Genomic DNA, 16,236 nt, shown 5'->3' with positions numbered 1-16,236 from the left:
GTGTGTATATGTATGTATGTATGTATATATGTATGTATGTATTTGTGCTGATACATATACATATACATACATATACATATACATACACATACACATACACACACACACACACACACACACACACACACACACACACATATATATATATATATATATATATATATATATATATATATATATAGTACGTATATGTACATTGTTTTTTGACTTTTGCAATCATTTTATCAATCAGAGAGTGATCTTTTGGTTTTCCTTTTATTTCCTTTCTATTCTACTGAAAAATTGTTATTTTCTTCTAAATATTGAATGACTCCGAGTAATATAAATATAACTATAAGCCAACAACAAGACCAAAACTTCTTGTTGGCCTATAATTTCCTATGTTGTCTCTTTTGCTGGGTTTTTTTTTTAAAGAATCAGCTAGGTTTTGTCAATTATTAATAAGCTGGTGCAATATTTTTGCAATAGTTCATTAAGATGTTTACCTATAATTGGATACAAGGTAGTCAGCTATTTGAGGCAATTCTTTAGCTTGTTTGCAGAGGGTGCTATTATTGTTATTAATTATTATTATAAATATTCCAACAGCAACGTTTATTTTGTTTACCAATATCCAAAATTGACATTGTACATTAGTGAATTATTATGTGTAATGTAATTTATGATAATGACAGTTAATTGATACTTTTAAAAAAATATTAACTAAACAAATGATAGAATTGCAATCTAATATACAGGTAGTCCTCAACTTATGACCACAATTGAGCCCAACATTTCCTTGGAAGAGCAAAATAGTTGTTAAGTGAGTTTTGTCCCATTTTACTTTTTTGCCACAGTTGTTAAACAAATCACTGCAGTTCTTTAGTGAATCATGCAGTCATTAAGCAAATCTGGCTTTGCCTGTTGAAAGCTTGCTGCAAAGTTTACATATGATGATCACATAACCTTCAAAAGTTATAAATTCACGTTGGTTGCCAAGCATCCATATTTTAATTATATGACTGTAGAAGTGATGCAACATGCATAAGTGTGAAAACCGGTTATAAATCAACTTTTTCAGTATCTTTGTAACTTTGAACGGCCACTAAACAAATTGTTGTAAATCAAGGAATACTTGTATATCATTTACTGGAAAAATAGTTACTATGCTTGTGGAAGTCCATTCATAAATTTTATTGAAAAGTGAGAAGATCAAGAAATTTCAAAAATTAATTTGTTGTATGGTGTAGATTTCACTTTTGATAATTTAATGTTTCTGTTGAGGTAAGGCTTGCTTGTGTATCTAAAAATAATAATCTGCAAATATAGAGTAGATTAAAGGTAAGATTCTTAAGAGTGGGATTAAAATGGATAACATATAAGTGGTTTACTGGATATAATGCTAACATCACAATTTGTGAAATAGGGCTTGCATGGATTAATTTAAAGCAGTGAAATTACTTCTAAGTGGGATTTAAAATGGCAGCTCCAATGATAATTTGCAGCTATAATGTATTCTGTATTAATAAATTCATTAATTTAAAAACAAATCTGAAATTAAGAGTTACATATTTTTACCTATAGAAATGAAAACCTATTTTACACCCTACAAAATCAGAATTTATTTTAATTATCTATAAAATAGATGCTTGAAATAAATGTTAATTCATGGTTACCAATTCACTGATTAATTTATATGTAATTTAAAATGGAACTTGGTAATCACTTAGATATAACATATATTCTTTGATAAGGTAAGAATATTGTTCCTTTGATAGGAAGAGAAGTCTTAGTTTAAATTGTAATGAATGGAGATAACAGCCAGTAAAATTGGCTGTCTCTTCTTGAAGCACCCAGCACGCCTTTAGGCAAAAATGTCTAATAACTTCAATTCTGGTTTTTGTTTGTTTTGGAGAAGGAAAGGTTAGTCATAGCTTCTCCAAATAATTTGTAAATCCAGCTTTCAAACACCAGAGGAATGATATATAAAAGGGAAGTAGTTAGTCATTTAATATAATTGCTTAAAATGCCCTTTGTTATAATAAAGACCATTTTAAGCAATTATACTAAATGACAAAGCAACAAAGATGATTAGGGGACTGGAGACTAAAACATATGAAGAGCGGTTGCAGGGACTGGGTATGTCTGGTTTAATGAAAAGAAGGACTATGGGACACATGATAGCAGTGTTCCAATATCTCAGGAGTTGCCACAAAGAAGAGGGAGTCAAACTATTCTCCAAGGCACCTGAGTGTAGAACAAGAAGCAATGGGTGGAAACTAATCAAGGAGAGAAGCAACTTAGAACTGAGGAGAAATTTCGTGACAGTTAGAACAATTAATCAGTGGAACAGCTTGCCTCCAGAAGTTGTGAATGCCCCAACACTGGAAATCTTTAAGAAGATGTTGGGTAGCCATTTGTCTGAAACGCTATAGGGTTTCCTGCCTAGGCAGGGGATTGGACCAGAAGACCTCCAAGGTCCCTTCCAACTCTGCTGTTGAATCATTAATAACAAAGCTAAAAATATTTAACTTTCATGTAACATTTGAGGAACAAGCAAGATTGTGTAAATGAATTCACATGTACCTAATTTTGGCTAAAAGTAAAAAAAAAAGGTTGTTTGCGGTCAGTCTCATCAGTCTGTTCTGCTATCTACTGACATACTGTTCCTATATAACATAGATATCAGTGGATTCTAGTGATATGTCTCACTAAACTGTATAGCTTAGGCTACCTTTCTTTTATTCCAAGTCACTTTAACATTTATTTGGGTAATGTGTCATCTGCCACAGGAAAGCTGAAGCATGAAAAAATTGATAATCCTAGTTTCCTAATTAATTTAAAACATTTACGTATATTGCTGTCCATCTTAAACCAAACTTTGAGTGGTTCACAATGCCAAAATAAAAGCAGTATGTATCAACAATAAAAGAACACACAACACAACACAATAAAACAAAGAACAACAATAAAGTCCTGTCACTATAGCTAAACTTTCCATTGTAGCCCAACAAATTTGTTCCATGCCAGTTTCACCCTATCCCAGCACTTGGGGGGAAAGACTTAAGTGAATTTCAGAAAGTTAAAAATACGGGGGCCTACTGGACCTCAGGGGGAAGGGTGTTCCATTGGGCAGGAGCTAATATAGAAAAGGCATACTTCTTAGATTCCATGTGATTGCAACATTTAAGAGAAGGAACCAAAAGCATGCCTACACTATCAGATCTGGTGGGGCAAGCAGATGTCTCCAGAGAGAGGCAGTCCTATAAATAAATTGTCCTTTGTTCAATGTAGATGTAATTTTTTTGATATAGTAGACAATATAGGTAGTCCAGTTATAAACTTGTTTCATCCCTTTCCCCCTATATTCTACAGTATTTCTAGGATAGGGCAATTCATATTTGGAAAGGGCTAGCTATTCAAGTGAAGAGAAAGAGGCAATTCGATCATATGTCCTTACACTTGTACATATATTATACCTCTCAAGTACATCTCTAGTGAACAGACTTGGACAGATAAAATAAAATTTCTGTACCTCAAAGCAATAAGAAAGTATTTGTTTACAACAAATTTTTTCTTCAAATTTCAGACCTTGTAGAATGAGTTACTTCAATCATCAGGGTGTTATTTATTTAAGCCTAAACGCTATTCTTATGATATTTTACAGATTGAAAGTGGAGCTGTTTGGAAGCAAGTATATCAGGACCTTGGTATTCCCGTCTTGAATTCTGCTGCTGGATACAATGTCAAATGTGCTTACAAAAAGTAAGTAATTAATATAACACTGAATGCTTCAGTTTGGCACTCAAAAATGAATTTGTTTAACCAATCCAAAAGTGCATTCAGTTGTACAGCTATCAATTTACAGTCATTCATTTAGTGACCACTTGAAATTACAATGGCTCTAATAAAAAGTGCCATGTCCATTTTTCACACTTATGACCATTGCAACATCCTCACGGTGATCAAAATTCAGACTTTTGGCAAATGGCATGTATTTATGACTGTTGCAGTATGCCAGACTCGTGGGATCACCTTTTGCAACTTTCTGACAAAGTCAGTGAAGAAACCAGATTTACTTAACAACTCTGTTACTAAATTAACAACTGCAGTGATTCACTTGACAACTATGGCAAGAAAGGTGATAAAATGGAGCAAAACTCACTTAGCAACTGTTGCTTAGTAACAGAAATGTTGGGCTTACTTGTGGCTGTTAAGTTGAGGACTGCCTCTTTTTGAGTCTAAAGCTGCCCTAGACGTTGGCACAAGTTTTTAGGCTTTTACTAATCTCAGTCTTCCATCCTTAAGCCATTTATCTGAATCTTTTGTGATTCATTCCTAATCTACTATAATTTAACTTATGAATTCATATCATCAAAGTGTAATTGTAAAGCAAACCAATCCGAACTGATTTTGCTTGCTGCTGTCATTTTTTAGATATCTCTATGGCTTTGAGGAATACTGCACATCAGCTAATGTTGAATTTAAAATGGCACTGCCAGAGAAAACACCAAGCAAACCCTGTAAGGAGCATGAACAAGAGGTGAAAAAGCAGGAAGAAGTTGAGCTAAATATAAAAGAAACAAAGGTGAAAAATGAAGAAAAAGATGACGAAATAATGGCAATGAACAAACAAGTCATACTAACTGAGAATGAGAATGAAAAAAAAGAAAATGATAAAACCTCTTTGGTAAGGGCTCCTCTCCCAAAAAAAGTTTGGTTTTAGTGCAAAAAAATATTTTTATTAAATATCTCAGGGAATAAATGGCATTTGCAGAGTTAAGAGCTTCAACTTATTTTGGACAAAATAGATGTTTGGAGGATTTATTAGTCAAAATATTTACACTTCTGAATAAATATTAACTTTTAAGAGAAACTTTCATAAGGCCAAATCACAGATTATTTGTGCCTTTATCAGTTTAACAATTCTTTTAAAATGTTATTTAGGACCTTTTGGATTCCATACTACCTGCACAAATTATACTCATGTGATATATTTAAATGTGGATACATTTGCATAATTTATATTTGATTAGTATTATACTTTTTAGATAATGTATCATAGATTGTAACATTTTTCTGTTCAAAGTTAAAAAGGGGGGGAAAGTAGACAGGAAGCTTTTAAATTAGAAAAGATTTGGGACTTGGAATTACTTCATTAATCTAATCTTGCAGTTGTTATTTTAACAAGACAAATATTCATCACAGTGTAGTGTTATTGTGTAATCAACAACTAATGTATCATACTAATGATACTTGCAGTACAAATGAACACGTAGTTCTCCAGTGCACTGCTCAGAGAGCCCAAATGCTGGGTTAACACAGCCTATCTGCCCTTGGACTGAGTGAAGTTTTTCTTGACCACGCCTCCCTTTGCCTGCACATGCTCAATTCGAAAACTCAGTCCGCCCGAGTTAGGGCTGTTTTGGGAGAGCTCCAGTCTAAGAGCAGAAAGGCTGGAAAAAGTTTCCCAATTTGGACCACGTTTAAATTCTCAGATAGAGGAAATCACGCTTCTACATCAGGTCTGTCTATTTGCCTCCAGTGAGGCTTCCGTCGCTTTAAGAGAAGGGCTGCCGGGTTTTCCCTGCTGTTGCTAATTGCAAGCACTGCAGGGGGTTGAAAAGGCTTGCACAGCGGGGGCTGGCTAGCAAGGGAGCAATTAGTGGGATAAACCAAGTTCCCTGTTGGAACAGGGGCGTCCCAGGGGGAGGAAAAGTCCAGCAAGGCTCTGAGAAGGCTCTAAAGCAGGTGAGCCGGATTGCTAGGATTCCCTCGCCTGCTCCATTTTGCCCGGCAACAGCAGCGACGGCTGGAGCCTTCGCGCGCCTTTCAGGGCTGGAAAGAGCGGGAAGCGGCTGCGTGCGCACCCCCCGCCATTTTGGATCGCTCCGACTCACTGGGCAGAGCGGCAGAGCTCAGAGCGTGCTAGGAACAAGGCAGCAAGAAGAGCCCAGCCAGCCAACGGAGCCTCAGCGAGCCCTCAACGACTGCAGAACGCCGCGGGGAGGCTGGGGGCTAGTCTGGGAAGCCAGCTAGTCTCTCCCTCCGGAAAATAAGCTAAGTCTCGGGGAACCGAGGGCGGTGGGAGGAAGGAAATCCGACCCCAAGGCGGCCCTTCCCTCCTGGAGATTCTGCCAGCGCTTTTGGACTGCAAAGGCCAGCGCGTGCCCATCCCAACTCCAGCTATCTTCCAGGCCTCGTGGGGACCTGAAATGGCTGAGGAATGCAGGGAGGCTTTAGGGGATCAGGTGGGGCCCTCCAGCAAGCGCTGCAAGCTGGATCCCTCTGTAAATAAAGGCAAAGGGCACAAAGGCTCACTTGAAAGGTCTTCTCCAAGAGCCACAGTGGATCCCAGGGAGGTTTCAAGGCCCCTTCAGCCAGAACCTAGCCCAGACCGTCGCAGCAGGGAGTCAGCTTCCCCTGATCGTGAGGCCCAATCCCCCGGGGACAGTGAATTCTTGTCTGGGGATAACTATGCATCCAGGGATCCATCTCCTGAAGCATCTTGGGGGTACCCCGACTCCCCTAGCTCCTCCATCGGAGAGGAACGAGATTCTGTCCAGAATTCCCCCTTTGGGAAGGGTGGATCCAGCTCAGGCAGGCCTAGCCAGCGCAGGACCAGTAAGCAAAAGAAAAAAAGGGGGAAAAGTCCTGCTCTCTCGGATGAAATGAGGGAGGTAATTGCCTTAGCCATCTCCCAAGGGATAGCTGAAGGCATTAAGCGCAAGGGCTCTCGCAAGGGCAAGGCCCCAAAGGAGAAACGCAAACCTAGGGCCTCCACCTCTAAGGAGCCTGTATCCTCTCCATCTTCAAGCCCCTCTCACTCTGGGTTATCAAGTTCTGAGCAGGAAGAAGGGGAGATTTTCGCCCTTTCCGAAGACGAAAACCCCACCCCTGACAAGCCAAAATTCTCTGGCCTATTTCAACCGTCATTATTCAAGTCTATCTTGCACAAAGCCATGACGGCCACAGAGTTAGGCCCCACCTCCAGGCCTGAGGCCTCTCAGGCTTCCACTTCCAAGGATCTTAAGCATGGGTTGTTCAAAGAGACAGTAGAAACTCCCGAGGTTATTCCTGTGCCAGACCTATTTATGGATGCGGTACGGCGCCAGTGGCTACAGCCAGGCACCCTGACCAACCCCAGTGGGGGGGATAGAACTCTATATGCAGTAGAAGATAAAATGGAGGAAATCCTCAAATTCCCAGAAGTAGATGCCCCAGTCGTGTCTCTGACTTCCAATTCCAACCTGCCAGCTGAGCTCCTAGAGGGACTTAAGGCAGAAGATAAGAGGTCAGAAAAGGCATGTCAGAAAACACACATGGCGTCTGCCTGGGCCATCAAGGCATCCACCTCTGCCTCCTTTTTTATTAGGGCCACCCTATTCTGGCTGCGCCAACTCAGGTCCAGACCCCCGCCCAGGAAATCTAGGTGGCGCCATGAGCTAACCAAGATTATTACCGCTGTCGAGTATTCGGCGGATGCCACCTTGACAGCAGCAAAATTCTCTTCCAGAGCTCTAGCTTCCAATATCACCTCCCGCCGCCTCCTATGGCTCAGGCACTGGCAGGCCGAAATGAAGGCTAAATGGAAGCTGGCATCGGCCCCATTTAAAGGGGGCTTTCTGTTTGGAGAGGCCCTGGACAAGTTTGTCACCGAAACCAAGGACAAACGCAAGATCCTTCCGGCAACCTTTAAAAGGGGTGACCGGAAAGGGGCGGGGTCCTTTCGTAAGAGACCCTACAGGAGCCAGGAAACAGGGCAATCTTCTCACCCTTCCTCCTATCAGAGGCCCTTTCAGGCAGGGGGGGATAGGCACCAAGACAGACCCTTCGGGGCTCGTGCCAACCAATCCCAGTCTTCCTTTCGGAGACCATTCCGAGGAGGAGGAAACAACAGTGGTGGATCCCGGCCCTTTCGTAAGGGAAAGTGACGGTCACAGGGATCCCCCCATCGGGGGTCGGCTACGGCTGTATGCCGACAGGTGGGAGGAGATAACATCGGACAAGTGGGTCCTCAACACCATTCGCAAGGGCCTTCTCCTGGACTTCCTATCCTTTCCCCAAAGAAAGTTTATCCGCTGTCCTACCCCCAGGAACCCAGAAAAGAGGGAACGCATGAGGGCAGAAATCTGCCATCTCCTAGAGATAGAGGCGATAGAGCCAGTCCCCAAGGATCAGCAGGGGAGGGGCTTCTATTCGATCCTCTTCCTAGTGCCCAAAAGTTCAGGGGGGTGGAGGGCCATCTTGGACCTCAAGAGCCTAAATCAGCATCTGGCTTACAAGAGGTTCAAGATGCAGTCACTCCACTCCATCCTGGGCTGTGTGAGGGAGGGGGACCTATTGACATCAATAGATCTCAAAGAGGCCTACCTGCATGTCCCCATCCATGTGGCCCACAGGCGGTTCCTGAGGTTCTACGCGGAAGGGAAGCATTTCCAGTACAGGGCTCTTCCCTTCGGGCTATCATCTGCGCCCAGAACATTCACCAAAATTCTGGCAGTGCTAGCGGCTCATCTCCGCAACCATCCGGTTCGTCTGGAATGTTATTTAGACGACATAATCATTCACTCTCTCACCACCAAGCAGGCACACCGCGATGTTTCTCTAACTGTGCAGACCCTGCAGTACCATGGCTTCTCTGTCAACATGGAGAAGAGCCAGTTCCGACCATCCACCCGTATACAGCACCTGGGTGCGGTCATCAACTCCACCTCCTGCCAGGTATTTCTTTCGCCAGACCGGCTGTTGAACCTGAGACGCAGAGTGAAGCACTGCAGCCTTGCCAGGTCGGTACCCATCATTCAGCTGTCCCAGCTCCTAGGGATAATGATCTCGTGCCTGGGGGTGGTTCCCTGGGCTCGCCTTCACGCCAGGGAGCTGCAGTGGTTTCTGCTGCCAGTGCAGAGGGCCAGGAACAGCAACTCACTCAGGCGGGTTCGGCTCCCACGAAAGGTGATCCGGTCTCTGGCATGGTGGAGGTCCAAGGCAGTCAGGAAGGGCTGCCTGTTCAAGGAGCCGGAGAGACTAGTTGTCACCACGGATGCCAGCCTCCTGGGGTGGGGCGCCCACTGTCAGGGCCACCTAGCCCAAGGCCGATGGACTCAGAGGGAGGCCGCCCACAGCATCAATTGGCTGGAACTGAGGGCAGCTCGCCTAGCGCTGAGAAAGTTCGCATCTCTAGTAAGAGGGGCTCATGTACTGCTGATGACAGACAATGTGGCGACAAAAGCGCACATAAACCGGCAAGGGGGCACTCGATCAAAGGCCCTCATGCTCGAGGCAGAAGCGCTGGGCAGGTGGGCGGAACGTCATCTGGCTTCTCTCAGTGCAGATCACATCTCCGGCGTAAGCAACCGGGAAGCAGACTGGCTGAGCCGCCAACGCATCGACCACTCGGAGTGGCGCCTGCACCCGGACCTGTTCCAGCAGATCGTGAGGAGGTTCGGCAAGCCACAGGTAGACCTGTTTGCCACACACAACAACACACAGCTCCCACGCTTCTTCAGTCGCTACCACTCGCCCCAGGCGGAGGGAACCAATGCTCTGAGGTCAGCGTGGCCTCAGGGACTTCTGTATGCCTTCCCTCCACTTCCGCTCATCCCTCAAGTGGTGAACAAGCTCCTGACCGAAAAGGCAGACCTCATTCTGGTGGCTCCCTTCTGGCCCAGAAGGCCCTGGTACGCAGACCTGGTCAGCCTCTCAGTTCAAAGACCTTGGAGAATCCCCCGGGACAAGATTGCCCTCAGCCAGGGGGCCATCACCCATCCGGAGCCCCAGTGGCTGCAGCTAGCCGTTTGGCACTTGAAGGGGAGCTCCTGAGAAAGCAAAAATTCTCTGACCAGGTCATTCGAACAATCCAAGCGTCCAGGAAGCCCTCTACGACTAGAATCTACGATGCCACCTGGGCCGCCTTCTCACGGTGGTGCAAGACTAGGAACATAGAGGCCTCCTCAGCCTCGATCCCCCAGACCCTAGACTTTTTGCAAGAGGGTCTGGATAAGGGCCTTGCAGTCAGCACCCTCAGACGCCAGGTTGCAGCGTTGTCTACCATCCTGGCAAAGGGCTCCTCTCGCTCGCTGAGTCAGCTCCCCCAGATCAAGAGCTTTCTCAAGGGAGCAGCGAACATCAGCCCTCCAACTGTTCACCGGTATCCGTCATGGGATCTTCCATTTGTGCTTAAGGCCCTGACCAAAGCCCCATTTGAGCCTTTGAAAAAGACCAGTCTGCGCTACCTCACCATCAAAACCGCTTTCCTGGTGGCCATTACATCCGCTCGCAGGGTAGCCGAGCTTGCTGCGCTCTCTGTCAGGGAGGATTTGTGCGTAGTTCACCCGGACAGAGTAATATTGAGACTTGATCCGTCATTTGCTCCGAAAATTAACTCCCTGTTTCACAGGACTCAAGAACTTATTTTGCCCAACTTCTGTCCCCATCCTTCTCACCCTAAGGAGCGTGAGTGGCACAAGCTGGACGTGAGACGGGCCGTGCGCATGTATGTAAAGAGAACAAAGGACTACCGCCGGTCAGAGGCTTTCTTTGTCTCCTTCCTCCCTGCGTCCCTGGGCCGCAAGGTCTCCTCTCACACTGTGGGACGTTGGCTACGTGCTTGCATCAAACTGGCATATGAGCACCAGGGCAAGACGGCTCCGAGACGAATCACCGCTCACTCCACCAGGAGCGCTGCAACGTCTGCAGCCTGGGCAACCCAGGCCTCTATCCTAGACATTTGTAGAGCGGCCACCTGGGCTTCCCCCACGGCCTTTATTAGAAACTATAAGATTGACACCTTTGCCTCAGCCGAAGCCTCCTTTGGCAGAAGAGTATTACAAAGAGTGGCTGAAATGCCAGAGGCTTCGGCGCTTCCCCACCCTGGGACTCAATAGCTTGGGCATGTCCCAGCATTTGGGCTCTCTGATTAGTGCACTGGAGAAAGACCGTTGGCTTACCTGAACGGTCGTTCTCGGGGCACTGCGAAGAGAGCCCAAACCCACCCGGGTGTTTGTATTTTGAACGATGTGGCTGTATTGACTGTAATTGATTACAGGACGGTTCCTTCGTTTTCGAATTGAGCATGTGCAGGCAAAGGGAGGCGTGGTCAAGAAAAACTTCACTCAGTCCAAGGGCAGATAGGCTGTGTTAACCCAGCATTTGGGCTCTCTTCGCAGTGCCCCGAGAACGACCGTTCAGGTAAGCCAACGGTCTTTTCTAATCTGGTACTTTAATATCCTTCCAAACTAGATCTCAAAATATCATTTGGGCCTTTAGATATAGTGTGATTTTTCCGGACTTTTCTCCATGTCTCCATCACTACACAACTAGGCCTTTATATACTAATTGAAATTTCTCTTTTTACCAGTAGAATTACTTTTATGGTAACTCTACTAATAGTAGTTTTAAACTTCTCCCTAAAATAGTTTACTTATTTAAGAATTTAATCTTTTTTTTCTGGAATGATTCTTCTCTTCCAGTGTGAGGAATACAAAAGAAGAACATGTCCTTGTTCTAGAAAATAACTAGCTAATATGGATATAATTATCCTTCTGGGCCAAGTTTTGAGAGAGAGACTATGAGTTCTGAGTCTTCCTTAGACATGAAAGCCATCTGAGGGACTTTGGGGCCAATCACTTTTTCTCAGTTCAACCACAGGATAAAAATGGGAGTATTAAGTATGTTTGTCATCTTCAGTTATATATTTAAAAAGGCAGAGTAAATAATAAAATTAATGCCAACTGGATGTCTTTGGGCCAATCATTGAGCCCTATAAAAGAAGGTACTGACAACCGGCTTCTGAAAATCTTACCAAGAGAACTGTATGAAGTTGTCCTGGCACTTGGCAGGAACCGAGAAGACAAAGACAAACTTTGTAACACTTCAGTGATGCAAGGAGTCCTTAGTGCTTTCTGAGCTTGCTTGTTTTCTTGCAGACATTTCATTACCCAAACTAGGTAACTTCATCAGTAAAGAGTGTTGTTTGCTCTCAGTTTATATTCTAGTGGCTTGCCTTGTCAGGGTTGGTGGAGGTGGTCTAAGAGAGCACCAAGGACCCCTCATGTCAACCCTAAGCTACAAATATTCTCCTTTATTAGTACTTCAGTGATGGCTGAGTGAGATACTTTGCAACTTTATCATGAAATCCCATTCATTATTTCAATTGGAAATGCCTCCAAAATACTGCTGCTGATAATGAATTTGTTGTTGCATTAATATTGGGATATAACAAGCATTTTGAAGATGATCATCAGTGATGTTATCCTGTTGAGTTCAGTGACATTATAAGCAATTACAATAACTGAAAATCAACATATGTTAATACTGATTTATCTTACAGGTGGTCCTTGTTTAATGATCACTCATTCAGCACACATTTGCACTTAAAATGGTGCTGAATGAATTGTAGATAGAACCAGACCTTACAGCTGTGTCCCATAGTCATGCGACCTACCCTGCTGGCTTCTCACAACCAAAGTCAATGAGGAAGTTGCAGTCACTTGAGGTCTTTCCTTAACAATCTACAAATTCCTTGTTTAACAACAGCAACTGTGACTTTTGGAACTGCTGTTGCTAAGTGGTGCACTTACATGTTTTTTCTATTTATGCTTCATTTAACAATAGAATATCCTGTCTTAATTAGTGCCATTAAACAATAACTATCTGTATAGGAATGCTTTCTTTAAAACAACCTTTTCATCAAAAATAAGGGGAGAAGTTAATATTTAAAACAGAGATATATTATTTTCTATTCCAATGAATTGCTATAATTAACTGAAATTCTGAATTTCCTCTATTCCATTTGGGTGTGAATGGGGCAGCAATTGAGTAGTAGCTTATTTAATGTTCATTCAGAAGACTCTAAGACTCTAAGCAGTCTTAAGACGCTTTTGTCTTTGAAGATTAGTCATTGCTTGGGAGGAGCCCCTTCCTTCTTCCCTCCCCTTTTCTAATCTTTTCTTTCCAATAAAACTTATCTTCTTTTCATGTTTTCTACTGTAAAGAGAGAAGGATATCTTTGGATACAATCATTGTTAATGAAGGATCAAATTAGTTTTATAAAAGGACGTTTTATTTTGCAGGCAATTTTAATTTTGTCAAAAATAATTTTGCAACCAATTCTCATATTTATGACCTTTGCTGTGTCTGTCTCTTTTAGTCACATATTCACCATTACAATCCGGTAGTATTGTCCTATGCTTGACCTATGTCTCCCCCCACCCCCCTGGGATTGCTTAAACAAGCTATCTCCTCCTGAGCTGCTTTTGTGCACAAAACAGCACATTCCCTGAAAAGTGCTAATCACAAGTTAACAAGCTCAGGTCTTTGACCTTAATTAGAGTTAGATCCCTCTCTTGCTGTCTGACACTGACAAAATCCTAATCAGATTTGCCCTGTGGGTTCCCTGCTAAGAGCAATGAGTAGGCAAACAGATGGTTCTAGCACATTCCTTTCAATGTGTACTCCCCAATACATGCTGCTTAGTCACTTGTAATACCAATGAATGTAAATACAAACATCAATTCTCTTCTTGCTAATTATCCCAGCATTGGGATAAGCATTCCAAAGGGGAGCAGAGTGAGAGAAAAAGGTTATATAACATTTGCCCATTTATCTGGTTTCCTTGTAAATCAAATTTTGGAAGCACCTCTCATCATTTGGGTCACTCAGCTGTTTGAGTTGTATCCTTCTGATGCTATAAAGCAAAGGAAAACTGAAGTAAAATCATAAGTACAGTTACAATCATGTGATTTTTTCTTAGTGGTTGCTTAGCTTAATTACCACGTAGTCTATTCTGTAGCTCTTTTGATGATAGACTTCCGTCCTATTTCTTGCTTGCGGTCATGTACATCCTCTCTTAAAGATGCTGGGCAGGGCACCAATTTGCAAGCAAATTTATTTCTAAACGTGCAGTTTTTCATACCTAACAATGAAGCTGATTCATAAGCCTACCCACAATACACCTTAAGAACAAAACATGAAAATGGACCCTTACTGTGGATGAATAGTAAGGATGTAATGTTAATTGATTGTTGGTTTTTGGTTTCTTTAATTGTAAATGATAGCAATGTTCCTCTTTCATATAGGGGATTAAAAAATGTTTTCAGGAACCTCCAAATGACCAGGAGAAAGAGTTAAGAATAACCATAACAAATGATGAAACCAACATGGAATGTAAAGAAGACACAGAATGTAAAAATCTGGAAAACCAGAACACCATTCCAGAAACTGAAGAGAGAGAGATATCAAAGTAAGATTCTTTTATTTCCTTTAAATTCTATGAGAGGAGCAAGGCTTTTTTTAAAACAGACTTTAACAAGATGTAAATTTTAAAAAACTATGGAAGGATAGATATTACATTTCTTATCACTTTTCTGCCTTACTTAGAAATTTTTGTTGGATATAATTTGTATGGATATCCACTTTATTTGCATCAGTGTGAATTTTTATTCTGGTCTTTGATTAACAGAAATTCTGTAGTGTGAGAATCAAGAAATATAGCCTATTGATCTATTAGATTCAGTAAATCCTATAGATGATAGCAGCCCAGAAGAAAGAGATATGAACCAAAGTTTTTAGCTAGGATGATTTCAAAATTTATCAAAAATATTTGTAATCCTGCTGAGCTGTTGCTGTGAAATATGTTTTTTTGAAATATGCATTTGTATGGATTCATTTAAAACAGGAAGAATGAAACTGTTGGAAATGAGGAATTGAAAGTAATGTACAGGTGTTCACGGAAAGTGACAGTGAAGTTGTGAAACGTGTATGTGGTTAGAAGAACAGTATAAAGGATAGGGTTAAAGATCAGCTTGGAGCCCTTTGATTTATAGCAGTCCTTGTAGGACTTGCTATTTGTCATTGGCCCACTGCATTGGCTTGTTAATGCAACTGTATTACTACTATTATTTCTTTTATATCTATTCATTTCTAATGTTCCAAATTATTAGAAACAATAAACCTCTGATCTTAAAGTAAGAATTATTGCTTGTGTTGTTGCCTTTGTTTTCTATTAGAATTTTCCTATGACAGTAGGTATTAAGGAGATTGTTGAAGCATTTGCTGAAGTAGTTCTATTCATTCTTTCACTCCTCACTCATTGTGTTTGGCTGGTCAGTATTTGACAGAAGGAATGATTCAAGCAAAATCACTTGGAAATGTATATAGCCAGTGTCTGTGATTTTGCTGTCATTTACTAGAGTAGGGAAATTTATCTTTAAGGCATTTAGACTTTGAGGAGGAAAGGACTCCCAGAACTAATGTGTAGGAGTTTTCTGTTCAAATTTTATATTGTATTATTAATAAGACAAGTGAGTTAATTTCTCAGTTAACTGCACTAACTGCCTTATTGAGAATTTCTATTACCTTTTCATAATTACATATTTACAGTGATTTTGTTGGTGGACTTTTGAAATTAGATTGTGACAAAAACCTGCTAAGAAAGTAGGGAAGTTAAGTAAAAGGACCCTTTAAGAAAATGTAGGGAAGCACTGTAGGTATGGAATAAACTTGAGAATCATTTCGGAAAAACTAAGTTGCCTTGCATACTTTACTTTAGAATTCATTAGCATATGCTACATTTGAATGTAAATGTTTTAACAATGTATCTGTAACCATGGTAATGTTAAATACAGTGAAACCTCAACTTACTGAAGTTTGATAGACTTTACATGGCAGTTTATGTCATTAACAAAATGACGTCGTTTAAATGACATAATGCATATGACATAATTTGCATCATTAACATCACACAAATTACATAATTTGTGTCATTTCATGTAATGGTCTCACATATGTGTGAATACAATAGATGCAAATGATATAATTTGTATAATCTATGTAATGTCAGTGTGAAAATGACATAATCCAATTATGATTTATTAATGGAAATTTGTGAATAATGAATACTTTTCCCATTAAAATGAAGTTTCACTGTATATTGGTACTATACAAATGGTAATGTCTCTTACTAACCCAAAATGTGATGTGACTCATTTATATTTTTAGTTAATAAAAATATTAAATTGAATTTCAGCCTTTTAAAAAGTTATTTTACAGCTCTCAAGGTTTTAGAAAATTCTGGGCATTACATGTAGAAATGTTGATTCTGGGTTGAGTTTCATTATCATACAAAGATCATATTACCTATGCACCTAAATATGTTAGTCATGTGATTGAAATATGCAGTGTCATTCTTTTGTTTTAGGATATTGGGGCAATAGAACTGCTCCAGAATGTTTATTTTTATATGTTTGTGTGCGTGTG

At 41.5% G+C, this 16,236-nt stretch overlaps 1 protein-coding gene across 1 annotated transcript in view; it reads left to right on the top strand.

Annotated features, from left to right (window-relative positions):
• The window catches only part of ARID4B (AT-rich interaction domain 4B), a 98,666-nt gene that overhangs the window by 56,354 nt on the left and 26,076 nt on the right, over nucleotides 1-16,236 (top strand). The window contains 3 exon segments of the mRNA XM_032216036.1: nucleotides 3,647-3,744; nucleotides 4,417-4,669; nucleotides 14,058-14,221. Of these exon segments, the coding sequence (XP_032071927.1) occupies nucleotides 3,647-3,744; nucleotides 4,417-4,669; nucleotides 14,058-14,221 (515 nt within the window).

The sequence above is a fragment of the Thamnophis elegans genome, chromosome 4 (assembly GCF_009769535.1).
Source record: "Thamnophis elegans isolate rThaEle1 chromosome 4, rThaEle1.pri, whole genome shotgun sequence".
NCBI lineage: Eukaryota > Metazoa > Chordata > Lepidosauria > Squamata > Colubridae > Thamnophis > Thamnophis elegans.
Note: the sequence above shows the minus strand (reverse complement) of the source record. Positions and strands in the feature narration are given on the sequence as shown.